We start from the raw sequence: 21,992 nt of genomic DNA, 5'->3' as shown, positions 1-21,992 counted from the left end.
GGCTGTCTGGGGAAACGCATGGCAGAGCCAGGGTGGAACACACCTCCAAGATCTTTGCTCATTTTCATCAGCTCCATCACTTCTGCTCTCAGAAAAGCAAAAGCTTTGTTACCCATTATGGTAAAAAAGCCTTTTGCCATCTGAAATATGTGTATGTCCTTATCACGTACTTACACCAATACCTAGTAAAATTGTATGCTCTAAACAACATCATTTGTCAGCAGCTTGTAAATTTTTTTTAAAGTAGTAACATTAGTCATTAATTGTTTTAAACTTAACAAGTGAACACTCAAACAGGAAATACGATACATAAACAGGAACGAATTCTTTAACAGCATTTAGTAAATACACCAGTGACCAGTCTGTTAGCAACTATCATCAACAGTTCTAAACACAACTGTTGGTTGCACAGCTTACGTACTCCAGCGATGTTTGCATAGTTTGCTACTGGGCAATGGAAAACATCTCCCCCTCTCTCCCCCTTTAGCTGTAATGCTTATGTTTTTAAGTCTAGGCTGCTCCTTCTCCAGATTTTTAGGGTTCAAAACTTTACTGCAACTTTAGCTTATGCATCACTCTCATGACTGAAGCCAATTGCTTCCAGTTCCTATTTACGTGCCAGGAATATCCACGTAGAGGCCCCTTATTCAACTTTTATTAGTAAATAAGACACAAAACAGATTCATCTGCAAAATGCGACCTCTATTTGGTCCATTTATGTATTTTAGTCAGCCTATGAACTTGAGAAGGAAAGGTGAAACTTTTGGAAGACCTTGAAGTGGTTGCACTGGAATCGGAGCAGGGAAAACCCAGCTATTCATAACTAGAGGCTAGCTTGTTCCCCCTTCTGAAACCCAGCCCTAGAGCGCAGAGTGAGTTTTATTCTCTGATTTACTGGTAAAATGCACATCTGAACTCCTACTCGAGGGGGCAAATTTGAGTACCAAATGCATTAGCAGAATCACGTGCACCGGAGATGGGAAAAGGAGTAGAAGAGACAGACAAACATTGAGAGAAAATGTGTAAAGTGGTATCGTGTTATTAAAACATTACATTGGAAACAAACAGAACATAAACCAAAAAAAATGTTTTAACCAGATTCAACTTTTTTTTTTCTTCTTAAAATTCGAATTGACCCAAAGCAAAAGCTTACATTGCAAAGGAAGAACAAAATACATCGTGATATTGATAACACAGAGTTGCATGGAAGCTGGACTTGTGGGAAGGTTGGGAGTTGCTTGTTACAACATCACTGGGGGCTCTGGACAGATTTAACTGAGAACGTTAGGATCCCAAATCTTTCAGCTAGTCCAGGTCCACCCTGGTAAACATGCTACATATTCTCTTTTGCCTCAGGGTATTTTTCTGATGAGTTTGTCCAGATGTGTTCTCCTACTATCGCCAACTAGAGCCAAAAAAATGAGTTTTCCGTGCTATCCCAAGGAAGCCAAAGTTATTCCAAGCATAAGTGATAATGAATTTATAAAACAAAAAAACAAAACAAACAAACAAAAAAACACTCAAGAGCTTTTCAAACTAACAAGTATTGTCTATAATGTAAATAGTTTAGAAATATGGTAATTAAATAATCTAAAAAACACTCTTACTCTGCTGTACATTTATAAACATAAATATTTACAAAAACTTTCCGCTTTGTTTTAAAGGATGAGGTTTGCAGTTTGTTAATGATCAGAGTCTTTTCCTCATATTGATTCTTTGGTGTATTTGCCAATTTTTAAAGGTTTAATAAAAGTGTTCAACTGTGAATTTTATGGTAATGGAACTAGGCTACACAAAACTGTTATGCACTTCTTTTTCCACATTCTAGTCCAAATGAAAAAAAAAATCCATTTTCTTCCTCAAATTATTTGTGCATAATATTTAAAATAATAAAAAAGAACAGATTCCACATTACTGAAATTTGGGTAGGATTAACAATGAATAATCATACTTTACTTGGGCACATGTATAACTTAAGATAGCGAGCAGAACTATCAGGAGGTTCAGAAATACACGTGCTGCAGTGCTTCACTGAATCAAAATCAGGGAAACCAGCTGCAAGAGATGGCTTAGCATAAGACATGAGGGCTTCCCTCCCACCTTGGGGAGGGGAAAGAGGATAAGATGAAAATGAATTCAAAAGAAAGGCTTTTTACTGGCCTGAAGTGTATGTGTGTTCCCTTTAGGTGTCAGTTACTTAAAAGAAATAACCAAAAAACAAACCTCAAACAATAAATAATGGAATTACACATTTCTTCATTAAATAGCACTCTTGTTACCAACAAAGTCTTCCATAATTTTCTTCAGTCACAGCAACAGACAGAACAAATAATTTGCCTTAATATAGATCGCAACTAAAATATACTCTAGATTACCTTAGAAAATATTACTGTAAAAATTCAACGGGGAAGGATATTGGTTTAGACCAACTTACAAGTGTAGTGAACAATGCTAAGTATTTAAAGGAAAAAAAGCAGTTTTAAGGTTCTGATCTCATGTCACAAAAGCAAAGATTCATGCTTCAAATCTGCCAGTTCTTAACTTCCATCATGTCTCAGAGCTTAAAGATCCTAAGGGCCGACCCTTCCTGCTTCGGGAAAAGCTGGAGGACTCCTCATGCACCCGGGCTCATGCACACACCTCAGCCACACGCTCAGTTTGTCTCCATGACAGTGCCACCACCATCACACGTCGTCTGCAGGAGCATCATCAAGCTCTACTGCCCAGAGGTGGCCACTGCTCACGTTTACTTTTAGTCACTGCTCGAGCAGGCTGGACTTGAACCGATGCAAGTTGGAGATAAAAAGGTTCAACATCCCACCGCCAATCCTCTGAGCCACGAATCTCCAAAATCACTTATTTTCGCTAGGAAACCTGAGGCAAGGTCAGGCACAACAGGGAGACAACTGCTTGCCATAGTCCTGGGTGCAGCCATTATCAGTGATAACGTTCATGCTCAAGGAACTGCAACTGAGGGCTGTAAGATATTAAAAGGAACTAGCATAGTTAAATGAGTATACCTGCTTCTCTTGCTTTTTTTTTTTTTAAATATATTTTTTTAATACTAAATACTTTGAAAGTGACAGTGTTAAAATTAAAAGCCACCATTGTTCCTTCCACCTTCCCGCTTCCATTGGTATAATTGGTATAAAAGCACTCCTGGTATCAGAGGGGCCCTTCTGGAGTCAGTCGGATGGCAAAACAAAAGTAGAAGACACTGGCAAGAACCTTATGACGACTCCATAATCCCTTGAAAATAAAGAGAGTGAAACAACTGCAATTTTTGGCCCAATCTTTTTTTTTTTTTTTTTTGATAGTGAGAACTTCATTTTTTATGGTCAGAAACAAAGCTCTTTAACAGATCTTTTCAATGCCTAATATGAAAAACACATTCAGTAGCCGAATTGCAGTACTCCTTTCAGTTGCTGTTTTCGGATTAATAGGAAACCACACGATGTTTGCAAAATTTAAGTTTCCAATATGAAGGGGGGTGTTTTCTTGTTTGTGCACATATAAGACGCAACTTAACACTTACGTGCACTTCCCACTCTCTAACCTGAAACAAATTGAATTTCAGAGCAATAACAACAAAATCCACCACTGCCTTTAAAATCGAAGGGGCTTGGCCAATTTCTTCTTTTTTAAATGGACACAATTTGGCTGAGAACCCGTAGATAAAATTTCAACTGAAAGTGAAATAAAGCAGGTTATACATTCATGAAATTCAGGGATTAATAACGAACAGCAACTGCCACCATCGTTTTAGTAATGTCACGTCAACACTACAGTGAGGCAGCAGTTCCTATTCTCACAAATAATGCACTGAGACTAAATGAGGAATAGTGGGGGGAGGAAAAAAAAATCACACATAAAGGGAAAATACATCAGAAAGATTATTGCACAGGAGGCACTGTATGAGGAACAGAATACATTGGCTTCAAAAATCTAACTTTGTTTACCCTTAAGTTAATGTAAAAAATACAGAGGCCATGCCTCTTTGTAGTGTACTGTCACTGCTAAAAACAGACTTACAAACAGCCGCCCGTTTTACAGGGAATGTCAGGAAAGAAGAGGGCCTGAATTTTATGGGCATCCAAACTACAGTAATAAGGAAGAGAATAAAATAAAAGAGCCAATGTATAGACCCTCAAATTGAATAGGGTGACTGCATTTTTTTCCTTTTTTTTTTTAATTTCCAAATTATATTCATACAGTACCCAATGACACATTGATTATCAACTCTTCCCTCTATCCTGCAAACACATCCACCCTGGTAGCTCCAACAGACAACAGGGCTCCGAAGGTCTCTCTCGGTATCCCTTTGCAGGACCGGCGCCTTGATTTCCGAACTCTTTGTTGAATAATTGCTCAGCATGCCAATTCCAACCAATCACTTCCCTTGAGAGGCTACATTCCATCCCCACCGCAAGTCCGCACACTTAATGTGAAAACAAACAAATGAAAACCCAACAGCAACTTTTAAAATGTAATATCGTATAGAAAGCTTGGACCTTGTAAACTTGGACCAAGAAACCAAAAATTAAGACCTTCTAGCGTGTGGTATAAAAAACCCAAGGAAGTGTATACCTGCCTTCTGACTTCACAGAAAAATCAGAATTTGCATAGGATATACTTTGTGCAAGGCAACAAGCCTCTTCAGTATCTGGAATATAACTAATCTTGCTCAGAGTTCTTCTCTTCATGGATATCAGATATCATCAAATTTGTGTTTTAAGTAGTCTTTCATGACCTTGGCAATGGGTAGTTCATCAAGTAGTTTTAGGTTTTGAAGGCCTATACACTGTCGGATTTTAATTCGGCATAGATCTTGCAAGTTTCTGGGCTGTCCTGAAAAGACAAAAGGAACACACAAAAGTAAAATGATCACATTTTAAACTTTAAGAGACTTTAAGAGATCATTTACTCAGTAAAATCACAGATGTTTGCTGTTTTCTGAGAGGAAGAAGGAAAGGGCATAGGCAGAGGGATGGAAAAAATTACCAAAAAAAAAAGGTGGAAATTAGTACCTTTCTAATGAACAATAATTCAGTGAAATTAAGGGATGCATCCTAAAAGCACTGACATTTACATGCATATAATTTTACTGATGTCAGTGTAAAGTGACATTATCCACGTGAGGATTCCCCTGAGGTGGCAGCATATGCTCAAGTGTTTGCAGAACAGCATTACTAATCTATTTAACTTTTTGTGCGTTTTTCTCTACCCCTGTATCACCTGGGGAAATAAACAAAAACCAGAACTTCACTCTTGCTTCTCTTCAGACACGAAGACAAAAACTTCTCCGTTTGACTGCAGCAGGAAGAGGCAGCCCCCTTAGAGAGCAAGGCTTACAAAAGTTATTCAAGGATCGCGTGGCAGAGTTAAAGGCTGCTTTTTTCCTTTTAATGAAAAGACAAAGCCTTTAGGCTTTGGATGCAACCGCAACCTCGTCAAACAGAACGAGATGAAAATATGAGTTAACCGCTGTCTACAGAGGAAAAGCTTTACTGACATCACTCAAACATGAATTTCTGGCAAGGATTTTCCAAAATAACTGGTTCCCTTTCAAACTCTATTCAGGAAACTGTTAGAACTCAAACACCTTGAAAAATGGTCCCCCATGCAATATAACACAAGAAAGGTTAATCTAGCCTTGCATCTCAGTGTACCCAGTAATGGATCCCAAGGAAGAAGTGGGAAGGAAAAAAAAAAAAAAAAAAGATCAGAACAAGAGACATTGAGAAATCCTGTCCCAATGTACCCTTCTAGCTTTCAGCACCAGTGGCTCCAGGCCTTCCTGAAGCAGAGATTGCACACAGATCTGGGTCTTTAATAGCTGTGAATGGCATGCCCTCTGTAAATCTGTCTAATGTTTTTTGAACCCATTCATACTTTCAGTATCCAAAACATCCTGTGGCAACAAATTTCACAATATAACGAGGCGTTGGCTGGAAAACTACAAAGTACTTTTATTTATTTTAGATCTGCTTCCTGATCGCTTTGTCGAGTGCCTAGCATTCTTTAAGTCACACAAAAAATAATAAATAATAGTTCTCACGCCAATCACGACGTTACATACCTTTATATTATTCTCCATCCTCCACTCACGCTCGGTATCTCTTTCAAAAGCTGAAGATATTTACTTAATTTAAAAGTTTCCCCAACAGAAGCCACTCCAAACCTCTGCCCAAACTAGCTGCCTGCCTTCGTACCTTTTTCTTATTCTACTGCATCTTTTTTTGAAGTTACCCCAATAACACAAGGTCGATGTTTTGATCGCTGACTTAACTGCGTCACGGCGTGAGGAAGGAGCCTTATGCAGCTATGTCACCCCATGACTGCCCAAGTCACAACGCTTGGCCCAACACACGAGGCAGGTGCTTATGCCAACAGCCAGATAACCTGTCACCAGTGGAGCACCCTACTGCAACCTATTACCTGTATAATTGTTAATGGTAAAGGACGGTGCTTGCTTTCACAGAGAAAAGTATGGCGATTTTATTGAGCTGTTTGACCCATCACGTCTTTAAAAAGCAGTACAAAGCATCAGAAATCAATTTAAGTAAGCTAGATGGACCTTTCCAATTAGCTCTGAGCTGGCACCAATTAGAGGAGGTGGTTGGGGAACAAGGAATGCCTTCTGTCGGGGCTCCAGGCATCACCAGGCACCAAACCTGTTGGGGTGGGACGAGAGGGTTGATCCCAGCCTCCACCGCACGCATGGCAGCCCCGACCCTTCCATCCTCCTCCTAGTCAGCGATAAGCCTCTCGGCTAAATAGACCTTGACGTTACGGGTTTATTAGATGTTCCTGGTAAGCACAGAGTAAAGAGATTACAAAACTATTTCCTGTTTTCTACTTCGGGCATTTTGTAGATGGTTTCAGTTACCCTTTACAGGCAGTTCCCCTCTTTCTTCCCCCGTGTGGGTTTTTCTATAGAAATGGGCTGACAGACAGGTATACGCTTGGATTTATCTTAAGCACTAAAATTATCCAAGGTAAGCTAGCAGAAGTAATGCAGGAAAATAGTCTCAGTCTGTTTTTAAAGAAATTGGATTGGAAATTAGAGAGCATGAAAATTGGGAGTTTTTTTGTATCAGTTTATAATACTTTTATTATACTTATCACCACAGTAGCTAAATGTAATTAGCTCCAATACAGATCAGTAATTACTTTGTCCACTGGTGTTTTTTTCACCACTCAAAGGAATGGATTTATACAATTTGGACAACAGATGAATGCTCAAGCTTGAGGAAAAGTTATTTTTGGTAAGAAACCAAGCAGAGGAATCCTTATGGTGATAAAGAAAGAGTTCTAATACATTAAATGTGAATGAAAGCGGGGTTCTCAGAAGTTAACTGCAAACAGCAGCATTAGAGGCTACAGAGGACTATAAATCTGTATTTTCTGTATAAGAGTACACAATAATACAGCTATGAGACAATGATTTCTGGTTTCAGAAACAAATGCTTTTTAATTAACATCCTGTGGATTTCTTGAGAGCAAAATAGAACAGACAACTTAAAATACCCAGAAGAAATTGGTCACCAGCTAATTCAAAAAGACCCGATTATCAAATGTATGACATTTTCCCCTGATAAGCCTAAAAATATTTCCCGGGAATGTGTTAACAATGGACATTTCCAGTGTTAAGCACCAGTTACTACATCTAGTGGCTGTTAGTGTCTTAGGTCACGCCTTACAAATTCCAGGGTTATTAATGCATTTGTGATTTATTAGAAACGGTGTCTAGAACACTTACTCATTCTTGATTGCATCTGAATGAAAAAGAAAAAAAAAAAAAAAAGGATTACGGACCAACGTCAGTGAACCTTAGTTTGGCAAATGAAAAATGTTATTAGTAATTTGGCAAAGTACTGCAAGTTAAGTATTGAATAAAGTTATGTTTAAAAAAGATTACAAAGCAACAATTTTGGTTATATCCTGCATCACAAGTTTGGAAAGTTGTTTAAACAAATAAGATAGAAAAGAGAATTAAAAAAACCCTACAATCAGTAAGATTGACCTAATTACCGTGGTTATGCAAGTGTGACATAAAACTAGTTCCACTAACAAATCACCTTAAAAATAAATAAAATTCTTGATCCAGTGTCCAAGGGACACCTCAGCCCCAGCAGTGCTGCTATCCTGGAGCAGCCAGGTTATTGTAAGGCTGCTATGTAAGCGGGCAGCAAACACCTGCAGCTGCTGGGATTTGCTCGTGTGTTCACGGAAATGAGTTAGATACTTCTGCAGATTTATTTTGCAAGCTTTAAGGGGACAGAAAATAAAGTATTAACTACACAAAAAAGAGAAGTATAGCTTATCTTTGTTTTCCATAGCTCATGCTATGTGCGGTAATGGGAAGCAGAAATCCCCACCAACACACCTCTTGTGTAGTTTCCCGAGCATGACGGAAAAGTTTCTTCCCAACAGAAGAAATGTAAAACATGGGATTATAAAATAAAGGTTTTTTAAAAATGTTATTCTCTCTACAGGTAGCAGACCTCAGTACGTGAAAGTTTAATCATTTTCCTAACTCGGTTCAACCGGTGACAAAGTTCCAGACTTTTTTTCCCCTTAACTAATTATTAAGAAATAATGAAATAATGCTTTTTAAATTACTATTAACAGATTGGCCGCCTCTGGTAAAACAAGAGGACAAAAATGCATGTTTTAACTACAACAACTTGTTACAATTAGTTGTGAATTTCCATTCAATACATTCTTCTTTTTCTTTCTGCAGTTTCAAGATTTTCTGCAGACAAGTTGTTTCAAACAGAGCTGGCCTCTGTGCAAGCCCCAGCTTCACTCACGGAAGTCTGAAGTCACGGTAATGTTCATTATATCCTCAAATAATTTACCAGCAAGCTCAATTTCAATACAGTTAAACTTGGGCCTCTTGTTTTATTGAGCACAAACAATTTCTTTAACATCCGTGTGCATTAGTTACAAGAGCTGGAAGGGAAAAGGTAAACAGCAAGCTTTGAAGCTCTTTAAAAATAGCGGAGTAAAGGGTCCCAGTTCTTTAGAACATTGCAGTGGTGTATCTCTGGGCATCCTACATCATGAACCAGCCACGCTTTTATTTTAAAACGTGTGCCTAAGAGCTGTAGATAGAGGAAGGCTGGCAGCTCTGTGACGAGGACATGTAAAAGCAGGGGTTGCGTGGTCTTCTCCACCAGGCCCCAAAGCCTACCCTGTGAGTGGGGCCTGGTTCATCTTCCCCCGGCCTTCACCCGCTCCCCATCCCATACCCACCACCAGCACAACCACAAACCTGGCCCTTGGCACATCCTGTTTGTACAGATGTGGAAGCTTTCATTTTGGGGAATGCTGTACTTTTATCTTACGTTAGTCCCCTCAACACTAATTCAAAGGGTGTGATCAGAATCTAATGTATTACTTATTCATCGGTGGTCTTCAGAATTGTTCTGCTAGCAATTGTGTTTTGAAGAAGTCACATCTGTGGATTCAAGTGACAGAGATGGATGAGGATGGAGGAGAACATAGCTTTGTAACAGCCACAATGAAGGGATAGGACACAAAGAGCGTTTAAAAATCAAAGCCTGAAAAATGTTGGCCTTCCTCAATAAACACTATCAATTCTGTGTCACGTATTTATGTATCTACAGACATAATTTGGATATAGTACCATCCTTCTAGACAGCATACACTACTGACCTAGGCCACACGTACGCAGGAATATTCCCCCAACAAATTCTGCAAAGTTTAGGATTCCTGCCTACGCAAAGAATTGTGTGTTGTTGTAATGACTTCTCCACAGCTTATCCATTTAGAACCGTGCCAGGCCATTTCTCCTATGCAGACATGCTCCCCAACAAACAAAAGACTAACCTGTCACTGTCTATAGTTAAGGATCATTGGCATAATATTAGGTCTTAGCTTTAGGACAAAGCTGACTCTTAAGGAGTGTCTTACCCAGTTTTAAGCAAAAGTCTTGTGAAGGTGGAGAAGGGGGCACTGCCTATCGCCCCCCTCCACGGAAGATACAAGAGCAGTTACCATGAACAGTTCCATGCTGTTACCCAGCAGAGTGACTAGTAGTAACTGTAATTAATACAATTGTAAGCTGTTAGAAAATCCTCTCTGTTTTTCTGTTCCCCCTACTAAAAAGAAGAAAAATTAGAGTTCTTTTAAAAGCAAACAATCAGTATCACTTGTTTGAAGGGGATAAGCAACTTCTTCAGAAGTCAGAAAATGAACAGGAACAGCAATTTTGTGTTTTGCCTACAGTTTTCTCTGCCCACAGTTTTCTCTGCAATATTAATACATTTCTCCAGAAAGCTTACAGTAGTATTTCTCAAATTGAGCCTCTGCCTCTCCTGGGAATTGTGAAAGGCTGAAAACAGTAGCAAGAAACCACTTGGTAGTTTCCTTTTAGTTACAAACAAAACTTCAAGTTTGGTGAAATACTAAAGGAAGTTGAAAGCAGATTGACTTATAGCTGGCAGCAGCTCAGTTCCTCTGAAGTATGGCAGTATTTGTATCTTTAGCTAACTACTGAACTCATTCAGCAACTAGATTTAGCTAAGTCTGTTGGCTTCCAGAGCTGGGGGACAGAGGGAGGGCAGGAAAGACTTAGAGAACTGACCATATCTACTGGAAACTCACATTCAAAAAGCCAGTGGCACAGGTTAACACACATCCCCATCAGCCAACAAAGGCACCACTGAGGATGCATTAGCAAACAGGATCCTACTGCAAGGATGCAATCACCTAGGAAATAGATGCTGCTGAACTGAACAGGAATTGGTCGCTCACCACAACAGGAGTGGGTCGCTAACAGCTTAGAAAATGCAGTTGCTTGTACTCTAGTACAAAAAAAAAACAAAAAAACAAAAAAACAAAAAAAAAAACATGTAAATAAACACAAAACAGCTAAAAAAACTACGGAGGATTTTTGGTTTTGGCACTCAGGATGCCAGAAAAAAAAGCCACAACAGTATCAAGATGTATATCAATTTGCATCAAGAATTTGCCTGAAATACGTTGATATAAGATATGCAGGACTGCATCTACAGAGAGGGAAACAGCAAACATACATGGATTCCTCCAACTAGTAACTAGCTCAAAAGGGCAAAGATAGCTTTTAATTAATCACTGTAACTGGGTATCATACAAACTTCTTAAAAAGTTCTAGTTTAATTTTGTGCCTTTGTTAGAAATACCTGAGCACTACTTGTACTTTCATTACTCTTTGAAAACTAATTCTTCATAATGATTTCTGCATATCTATTAAATTCCAGTATTTCTGGCATAAAAAATATGCACCAAAGAGGAGCGTTCTTGGACCAAAAACCTTCCAAAGCATCCAACAATATAAAAAAATAATTCAACTGCTTAAGGTAAGCACTGAACTGTGGTCTAATTTAGTAATTACATTTTAAAACATCACAGTGAGTAATTCTGATCCGAGAGTTAAATAATTAATCAAAAGTTACCTTTTTTTTTCCCTAGGAAGAAAGCAATAAGGCCATGTTTTTTTTTTTGTTGTTTTGTTTTGTTTTTTTTAAACGAAGTTATCAAAAACTATATTGGTCTTCACAAAATATTTACCTGCAATCTGCAGAAAGTAATCATGATTCAGACAATATTTGTTTATTACAGATCCAGTTAAAATGAAAACTGTCCTACCCCAGTTCCCTGCATAACTCCGGATGACAAAGCAGACCACACTCATTAGTGCAAGGCTTCTGGCAGCACCCAAGGAAGCAGTCAAAACTTGCAATTCCAGTAAGTTTCCTCTGTGTTATAACAAACATGAAGATATTGTTTCCTCTGCAGTTACCCACATAATAAAATATGTAGAGATCTATTTAATTCACTACACTCCCGTATTCATAGATGTTTAACTGGAAGAACATTTTTAAAAGGATCTCTGCATAGTTTAAAAAAAAAAAATATCTAGTGAAAATAAAGTCATCTTTATTTAACAAAAGGATAAAGACAAAGAATATATAATAATTTCCTCAGCAGGACCTTTGTCTAAAATTCTCTGCAGGTTTACATTGTCACATAAATCTTCTAAACATAAAAATATACTCTCTAATCCAAGCCAAAGATATGTCCTTTGGAAAATAAAAAAATTGAATGCAGATGAGATATTTGTAATTTCATTCATTCGGTGATCTTTAGATCTTGTTCCAGATCTGAAATTAGTTCTTTGATACCCGTTAACATACTTGCCATATTACACTACTGTGGCCATATCCATTTACTTCACTATCTGCCTCAACACAGACGGGCAACTCGCATGGCTAGTCATAGACTCTCTTGTCTGCTATGTTATCTGAACAGTGATTAAATTAAATGAGTGCTATGGGAAGAAAGAAAAGGTTCGAGCTTTTTTCTTTTTTTAGATCATACTTCAGTTTCTAGCATCTAAAAATTCATTTAAACTTTTAAGTACATTTTTCTAATGCTTGCTAGAGGTAGGAAAAATGCATTCTCATTTGTTAGCTTTAATATTCTCAAATTTCATTCAACATTAACCTCAATATTCCATCCAAGCCTGTAAATGCACAGGTTAATTCTGCAGACATATACAAGACTAAAAAAAATAAATAAATGCATCTCTATCTTTATATGCAGAGGCATTCCTTTTAATTTTCCATTCAGTATGCATCTCACTTTTGCATTAGTGCTTTCCAACCTTAACCCACCAACACTCTTGAAGAGGCAGGTACAGATTCTGTACAACTCAAGAATAACACTTTAGTATTCTAAAAACAAGCTCTTTATCAGATGATTTCAGATACTATTGCGGCTACTAGTAATTGTTTTTGGAGTGCAAAAGTGTAATACGGAAAACACATAAAAGAAGAGGAAGGCAATAAATAATTAAGTAACTTTCAGTAGTGCTTTTTTCACCGGGAAGTTTTTTTTTTTAATAATACAAAAATGAGTAAGGAAAAAAAAAAAGAGGTAAGAGCAACTGTCTAAGCATCAAATCAATCACAGATTCATGATTAAAAACTTCATCGTTCTCAACTTCCAAATTCATGCTTAAATATTGAGATGCAACTACAGAATAACTTTGTTCTTCTTGAAATTATTCTAAGAGTAAAGGAATGTCCACCTACAACCAGGAAGGGTATCAGACTTCCAGCAACAAAGCAAGCAAAATCCAAAGGTGCTAAACTTCTTACCAACTTTCAGTCAATACTAAGTATTTCTGAGAGCTTGGTCTCCTGCCTGCTATTTGCAACTAGGGACCTAGACTAAAGGATGTGATTATTACCCATTACAGGATGTACCAAAACAAAACTGTTTCTGGGGATCTGAAAATGTAAAAATATGTTTTCTGAGGATGAAACAACAAAAATAGCAACTTACATTTCATATGCAGACTGCTAAATAACATTCCTTTTATCTGAAGCATGCAAGTGCTTTCACTGGAAGAAATCAGTTTGATAACTTTCAGAATTTACATACGTTAATCTGTAAACTTAAAAAAAAAAAAAAGTGAAATGTACTGCAAGTAAAAACTAGTTCTTGCTTTACAATTAAATATGTTCTTCAGCTTCTGGACCCACATATAAAACTTGCAGCTACGGATTTCTGCATTAAGCATCGTGTGTAATTTTCAATTAAGCAAACTAGAAATTCCCGTTAAGCCCTAAGATCCAGGCACTGTTACCAATCACAAGAGATAATTTCAGTAACACTTCTGTAAAAAAAAAAAAAAAAAAAAAAAAATTGTAATTCCCCCCCTCCCCAGTAAATACATATTACAATAGACAGATTCTTTCCCGAAGTGCTACAGGGTAAGAGCTCAACAATTCCCTGTATACAGTCTGATCTAATTGGGAACTACCAAAATCCCAGCTCATTCTTTACCAATTTTCTCTCCTACACCATCTCATTGCAATGATTATTCATGAAAACAGTGGAAGACAGTGTTTGTAGATTTATAATAAGGGCAGCAGAGTCTGTTTATAGCTGTTTGTAAACACATATTCATAATAATTTTGCTCAGAAGCACAAAGCTGAAGTGTTTTTGTCAGCACTAGTTCTCCCTGCTTTCCCAGTTCTCCCTCCATCAGCACAAAATTGAAATAGTTCCAGGACTGTTCTGTTCGCCACAAATTTAAGCTGCCTTTTTTGTTGCAGAATCTATTTCTCACTTGAATGAAATGAGTCCTTCAAAGCCTTAAGGTATGGAATCTGCAACCTAAACATAAGCTGCAGGACCGATTTCCAACTTTCTGAATCAGCCTGTAGACACTGAGAAAAACTGAATAGCCCTTCACGCTTAGGGCTATGTTCTAAGACTGTGAAAAATTGCAAGTCTGGTATTATATCATCTACTAATAACCCTGACTGTGCTACTACACAGTGAGTGGCTCCCAAAAAGGAAAGCTGGAAGAAATGTGTATGAATGAAAAGGGACAGGCGAAGTAAAATAATAAGAAATAAATGTAACTGATTGATTTCATCAACTCCTACCTTTCCAAAAATTCTCTTTGTATTTCAGATATAATCAAAAGCACCACCACAAATCAGGAAGACAAAAATGAAATTCCAAATGCTTTTTTGTGTCATTTACTGACAACAGATCGCAGCTGATTCACCCCAGCCCACACTAAATCGCAGTTTCTTTGCAGAAAATAGAGGGTGCTTAATTCTCAACAAAACTACCACAGGAAAAAAAAAAACAACAGTAACCACCACAGGGAAAAAGATGATACCCCACCCTTCTCTGTTCAGATCATCCTAGCTGGATGATAAACATGTTAAGATAACTCGATAAATTGAATTAAACTCCTGCTAATTGCTAATAAGCAGTTCCTAAATGCTTTTAGGTAATACTGTAATTGGAAAACATTATTATAACATTACATGTAGAATGGAGTATAAGAAAACTTCCAGCAGGCCTAGCACACCAAAACTGACAAACAAAACCGACCAGAACATCAGCAGCAGAATACTCTCAGGTTAAGTGTCAGAAGTGACGATGAGTTCAAATCCTTTTCAATTTTCAGAGATACCACCAAAATCAAATCAGGGCTACACAGCATATGAATCCCCCGAGCCGCACGAATAAACTATGCCACTTTGTTGTCTGGTGTAGGGGAGAGGAGAGGGAACGTGGGAGAGCAAAATGCAGCAAAAGCTCTTTTCCTGCCCCAGTTGTATTGCCAGATGAAAAAGCCAGCAACAGCAGAGCATTTGCACGGTGCTAAACACGCAAAAGACCCTAAAAAAAAAAGAAAAGCAAAACCCAAACATCTTACGTGCTAAGGCCATTAATAAAACTAGTTTTACAGTTCACTTTTCTTTTTAATTTATGCTTCCTGTTGATACTTAAACAAGACTAATTGAAATGAAATATACTTAACAGTAGCACCTTCGCCAAGTAAGAGATTCCCAGTTTCACAATCCCTTCACCTTCCCAGAAACTGTCTAGTGCATTTAAACAGCATCAAGGGGCAGAGAGGAAGCATTTTTTTCTGGGGCTAAATTCAAAGAAGGCTTTTAGAGGACATTGTGTCCCGTCATTAACTTTTCTTACATACATACTTGTCACTTCTTGTAAGAAATCCAGACAGGGTCGGCTACTTCCAGAAATACTTATTGAAACAGCCAGTGGGGTCTGTCCTTCATAGTTCCTTGTGTTAGTGTCCGCTCCGTAATTATATAACATTTGTGCACAAAGCACATCATCTCTAAGAGCAGACAAGTGTAAGGGCGTCTGTCCATCTTCCAAGCGACCCAAGTTTGTGTCCGCCCCTCTCTGAAGGAACATTCGGCAGTACGAGTGATTGCTTTTGATCACAGCGTATCGTAACAGGAAACCATTTTGAATGTCGATGTTGGCATTGTGATCCAGGAGGATTTTCACACAGCTTGACCTCTCTCGGATAATGGCCAGCTGGAGCGGTGTGGTACCTTTATCACTGAGCGGATCAACCTCAGCCTTGAACTCCAACAGGAGCCTGACAAATGAGTCTCTGCCATAGTGGGCTGCTACATGGAGGGGAGTCCAACCATCGTTGCTTTTTGCATTAATAATGTCACTTCTATATTCAGATTCCAACATCAAGCGTGCAATCCTCGCTCGGCCATGCATGGCTGCATAATGCAGAGCAGTGAAGCCTCCAATTAAGTCCTTAACTGTGGGATCAGCTGAAGTTGAAATAAAATTAAAAAATAATTAGAAGGCGTTACAGTAATCCAGTGCTGCAAACAAATAATCAAATGATTGAATGTTATTCTTTTCAGGCATAACAAGACAGGATTTTTTTGGTACTTCAAAATAATTCTTGCTTTCAAGAACCAAATGCTATTTTAAAGAAAAAGCTAAATTATATTTATGAAAGAATTACACAAAAAAGACCTTTTCTTTCATATACATATGTTTCCATTTGACAAATAGTTTTCCACATCTTTCTAGCACTCTTAGGCTAATTACTCAAATCTCTGTCCATCCAGTTTTCCTCCAGCTCTGTAATATTACATTTCTTTCTCAATGCTGAGCTTTTTTATTTTCCCTTGTGTTGCTTCTTGGTCTTAAAAAGAAGCATGTGTAGAAACATCTGCTGTCCCAAATTGCGGATGTTTTGTGGTCTGGCAGGATTGTATTGTTTTTAGGGTGTAATACTGTATTAGGTAAAATGTTTCTCTGTGGTCTGCAGGATTTCCAAAGCATGTAGGATATATGTTATTTTAGATTATCTTGATAAAGTTTGTTTTTATAAATGATGAATCTGTTCTGAATTTATACTTTTACAAAAATTTTAGATTTTACAGGAATGTAAGCAACCACGTATGGAAGGAGTCAGGAGAAATGTTAGTGCAGAATACAAGTGATTAGACAGATAGCCCCCCACGCACCCCAACACAGCACAAAAATGTCATCTGATTTATGAATTTAAAAACAGAACATAACCAAATCAATTTACTTAATTTCCTCAGCACACCCAGACTTGTAAATCAAATGACTATTCCCACGTACCCAACTAATTACTGGAGGAAAGGTGCGTGCCTCATTACCCTTCCTCAGCTAGAAAACAAGCCAGGCTGCAAGCTTTCTCCTTCCAGCATCGGTAGATGTTGCCTGACGGATGGTGAAGAGTACAAACCACAGCTTGGAAGTTTGAGGCACTTTCCTAACCTAAGCCTCCCAGCTGGTAAAAGGAGATACTGTCTGCACAAGAGACTAGCATTAAGCTGACACATTTTTAATACGCCTGTGCAGCATCTACTGAAACAACTGCTGGGTCCTGTTCTTCATAGTTCCTTGTATTTGTTTCCGCTCCGTAAACACACAACATTTGCAGCACAAAGAACAAATCATCTCTAAGAGCAGACAAGCGTAAGGGTGCCTGCCCACCTTCCCTAATCTTGACAGCGCTGTCCTTGCACCTTGGCATTGAGTTCTTTGTGGATTCCTCGTCTATATATGCGAGTTAAGTTCACAATGTGAACTACAAACTAGTTTAGTCTAGATCTAATGATGGTCTGAACATGCTAACGTGCCATCAGGAAACAGGAATGAGCTTCCCAATATGGATGTACTGCAACCACATCCAGATAACACACTGAGACAGATGCCCTGCCAAAATAATAGGGCAGGAAAGACAGAGTTCAGAACACAGCTGCAAAGGTGATCCAGCAGCTCTAAGGAATTTTTAAGATTTAAAGAGAAGACTGAAGGAAGGAAAAAAACAACACAAACTAGTGGAGCCTGGCTACGCAATTAAAATAGCACATGTAGAAATAACACGTAAGAACTGCCTCTATTAAGTAAATAGAGTAGGAACCTAGAAATAACGAAAGACAGATTAAGGAAAGTGCTTTGGTAGACAGCCTACTTTCTAGTCTTTGCTGAAAAGCAGGAGTTTCAGTGCCCTGTAAAGTTACACTAACCTGAGTTAAAGCAATTGCCGAAGCATCCACAGGTTGGCAGGAAAAAGACGACCTTGCCTGAATAGGTGGTTGCTAACCTGCACTATGACGGTGTCAGGTATTTTTGCAGAGAATCAGTGCAACCCACACAGTCATTGAAGACTGAGACACTGCTTCAAAGTGATGTGAGCTGCTGCTTTCTTTGCACTGCTCAGACTATTCTAGATTAACTCCTGACTGGTGATAGATAAAGTTAGTAGCACAAGCATGAGAATTAAGATGCAGAGGGATGATACATTCTGAGAAGCGGAATTAGGGAGAAAGTTGGACATAACAGAAGGAGACAGCAGCAGCCAGGGCCATTTTTCACAAAAATAGTTAAAATATAAAATTGACAAGCACTGTTTCATATTCTGCCTTCTCTCTTCCACTCTGTTTTGGGCATGCAAGTCAAACATTTCTTCCTTCTAGCTGAGGCACAAGATATTGCTGCTAGCCTGCTTAGTCTATGCCATTTCTGAAGTCAATCAGATCTGCCCCAAATTGTGTGCATGTGTGTACAAATATTTTTATACAAGTTGTTGTAATCCAAAAGCTACGGTTTAGTTCACAAAATAAGGATGTGCCTTCTCTATGATTTTAAGTTCCTTTCCATATTTTCTCTCCTCTCAAAATTTCATCACATTAAGGTCAAGCAAAAAAATACAATGTCACGTAAGACAAGTGTCTCAACAAGAATAGGAAAGAAATGTCTTACCTGGGCAACGAGGGAACACAAACAACTAACCTTCCAAAACCAAGCCTGGTAACAAAAACTCACAATGCAAATATTGTGATTCCTGTTAAGATTACGGGCTTTTAGTGAGCTAAGGGTAGCAGTTACCCCCTTGATTAAGGAAGCAATTTTAACAAGACCAAAACATTATCTGCTGCTACTCAGCAAATGTCTTGCTGCCACCTCCTGTAAAACTTTTGAACTGCACAAGGGCTTTTAGCAAAAGTTGGACCTGTGTTATATCACATACAATTTCTATCCTTTCAGTCCCTGTATTAGCAAAAAGAATACTGCAAAGCTGATGTTTTCTTAAAAACTTTGGTTGCTATACTTTTTTAAAATATAAAAAAAAAAAAAGGCTTCAACATATTGTAAAGTAACTCTCTCCCCCTGGAATGCAAGCAAGGTAGAAATGAATTGGGAAAGAATTCACTTAGCTTACCTTTCAGATTCTGCAGAGGGGTAAAAAAGTACCTGGTACAAGCGTATTTAACTAGGAAGGGATGAAGCCAGCACTTGCCAGCATTTCTTTATCTTGCCTCCATCCTGATTGTTTGACAATTATAGTTATTTCTTCTCAAGCTTCCCATAAATTTGGGGATAGCAGAATCTAGAAATATGAACAGCTGCATTTGGTCACTTCTAATGTTCTTAAATATAATGCAAAATACAGTGACATAAACCTTGAGCTGCTTATCAAGGGTACCGAATTACTATAATCAACCTCACTTGAGACAGAAAATTGCAACACAATGATACTCGTGACCTTAGTTCATTTTAAAGCTGGGGACCTAAACTAGTCATTTAAACTCAACTGTTAATGAGACTCATTTTTAATACTGTAATCTACAGAATATATAGATTCCTAAAGAAAAGTCTAAAATTTTAGTTTTAATTTACTGCTCAGTGGGACAGCTTCCCTTCTTTCATGACACTTTCATTAGCTTACTCTATCAGTCTCATTTGGGAAGCCAAGAAAGCAGTGCTTCTGGCTTCATAAAGTATTTCTGTTATTTCAAGCAAACTCCCCCCAGCTAGGACTTAATTCTGACCATGTGGTTTAGAAACATGGCTACTGCATGACTAATTTTTAGGACATTGATACAAAAGACATCCACAAAGGCATTACTACACAAGACCACTCTGAGCTTTAGGGAGGGATGAGCATTTGCCATTCTTTAGTTTCTCCTGGATTCTCCATGACCTTAAAGCTAGACACCTTGCAGCCAAGACTAAAAATAAATACATCTGCTTAGATACTTCCGTTACTTTTCAGTTTCTGAGAGCTTTAGCAAATCATTTTTTACTTTAACACAAGTAACAAGAAGCTGTCCTGCTCAATTAACGTTGAGAGTTATCACCAAGAGACAGATAGGAACTACATGCTTTCAGGATCTTAGCTGGTGGTAACTAACTGTGCTAACTGTGATGGGAATTAAACAAACTGGTTTTGTGCAGTGTTATATTGAAACAGACAGTACCTTATTTTAAAAGCAAAGAATACATTTAGAGGGGAAAAAAAAAGCTTGCTATGCTATGCAAAAAATCTAAGATCACTGAAAACTACATCCCCTGTTTTTGTTTTGTTCTCCTACTGAGCTTTGTGACTTTGGATTGTTCCTGTGGATAGAAAGAGCTAGCTTCACAGAAACTTCCCTTTATTAAAATGTGACAAATACTTTAAGTAAAATCACTATTTTTCACTTATGAAAACTAAGTTGCTCCACCCTTCAGTTTTCACATTTCATAAGAATACTTGTTATCTGACCTATAACCTCTGTACCTAGCTGCTATTTCTGCTGGCTTTACCCTTCAATTTGAACTGCTACTTTAGGCGTTCTGCCCATCTATCTGTCTCTCCTCCTTGTTTAGCAGAAAATAAATGCTTCCTCCTGTTCCACCACCTCCGCTCCAATCAGCCAAGCTGCATACACAATGCTGTCCCCTGGCTCTTTTCTTTGCTGGCGAGCAATGCTGGAAGAAGAGAGAAAAAGCAGGAGGCAGCTAGGTCATGACTCCCATAAGAAGCTACCTCTTATTTCCAGGTCAGCGATCAGATTCCTTCTCAGTGTTTATTAGCCAAAACCCATTTCAAACTCACTACCACTCAAGCCTATGTCAGTGCTCTTCCAGCGTCCAAGATCTGAGGCATGGCACGCTACCCTCAGCAACAGCCCAGCATGGTTTTCTCGTTCCTGTCCTATGAACATATTTCCAGCTCTGCTAGGCTTTGGCATCACATCTATCACCGGTCTCCCCCTTGCTTCCACTAACTCTCAGGTTCCCCCTTTTCTTCAAAACTTCATCCACTCCCTCCCCTTTATTACCAATACACATCTCTAGTCAGTTCTATATTCTGCTTACTGTAAATTTCATACCAGAAAATGACTTTTTTCACCCCAATATCACTTGGGTCCAAAGGGATTAACACCCAATGTCAAACTAATCTACTTCTCGAGAGGGAGGAAGGTGGAGACTTAAGAAAGGTAGACACAAACCTCTCACTAACGAGGCAAGCATGATTAAGTTCGCTTTTAACAGTCAGCTCATTCACTGCTTATTAGCTCACTTGTGACATTATTATGTTTTAAACACTCATTATCTTTTATGCCTCTGTTTTGAGGCAAAACAAGGTAAGGCACAAAACAGTGCCAATTTTCTGAAGGGAGGCTCAGCTACAGAAAAGCTGCTGTAGATGACTAACCCTCACACTATTTGTTACTCAACTTTCTAGTCCTGGTGATTAAACTCTGTGCTGCTTCCAGCACAAGGAATCTGTCTCATTACAGACAGTTTTCATTGGGCATCATATTCTGCTTGTACTTCATATAGAAAATAGCAACATCAAAAGATAGAAAACCAAAACAAAACACCATGCCAGCAGCTATTTAATAGCAAAACCTATACAATGAAGATAAATAGGGTTTATGCTTTTGTTTTTCCAGCTCATCTTCAAGCTCATAAAGTTATAGCATACATTTTGAGACCCACAGCCTATAAAGATGAAGATTTGAAATTATCTACAGTATTACATTTAAAAAGTAGAATTTTAAAGTTATTTATTTGCACGATTCAGTTGCTTCCCCCCCTTCCAGGAACAACATTGAGGGTTTGACAGTATTGTATACTTAGAATTTGCAGTACTTATGTATAAACGGGGTCCAGTTGTTCAGGCTGTATTTCACTCCTGCTCTGAAATAACACACCATTAATTGGGCAAATATCACAAGCCCATTAATGCCACTCAATTTTAAGGGTGATTTATCTATGCTTCTGACAAATACTGCAATAGAAACAAGGGGACCATGACCAAGCCTCAGATACGTAAAGCATCAAAAAGATG

General features: G+C 38.3%; 1 protein-coding gene across 2 annotated transcripts in view; it reads right to left on the bottom strand.

Moving 5' to 3' along the window:
- Positions 1-814: 814 nt before the first annotated feature.
- The window catches only part of ASB7 (ankyrin repeat and SOCS box containing 7), a 31,924-nt gene continuing 10,746 nt past the window's right edge, over positions 815-21,992 (bottom strand). The window contains exons 5-7 of one of the 2 annotated variants that reach the window (XM_082769389.1): positions 15,547-16,152; positions 13,360-13,418; positions 4,779-4,848 (exon numbers count right to left, since the gene is read on the bottom strand). In XM_082769389.1, the coding sequence (XP_082625515.1) occupies positions 13,393-13,418; positions 15,547-16,152 (632 nt within the window). In that variant the 3' untranslated portion in view covers positions 4,779-4,848; positions 13,360-13,392. Of the gene's footprint in view, positions 4,849-13,359; positions 13,419-15,546; positions 16,153-21,992 lie in introns of both variants that reach the window. The other variant, XM_082769388.1, reaches the window with a different exon arrangement.

Source organism: Aythya marila, assembly GCF_965140915.1.
Source record: "Aythya marila genome assembly, chromosome: 11".
NCBI classification, from domain to species: Eukaryota; Metazoa; Chordata; class Aves; order Anseriformes; family Anatidae; genus Aythya; species Aythya marila.
This window is presented reverse-complemented; position numbering and strand designations above follow the sequence as displayed.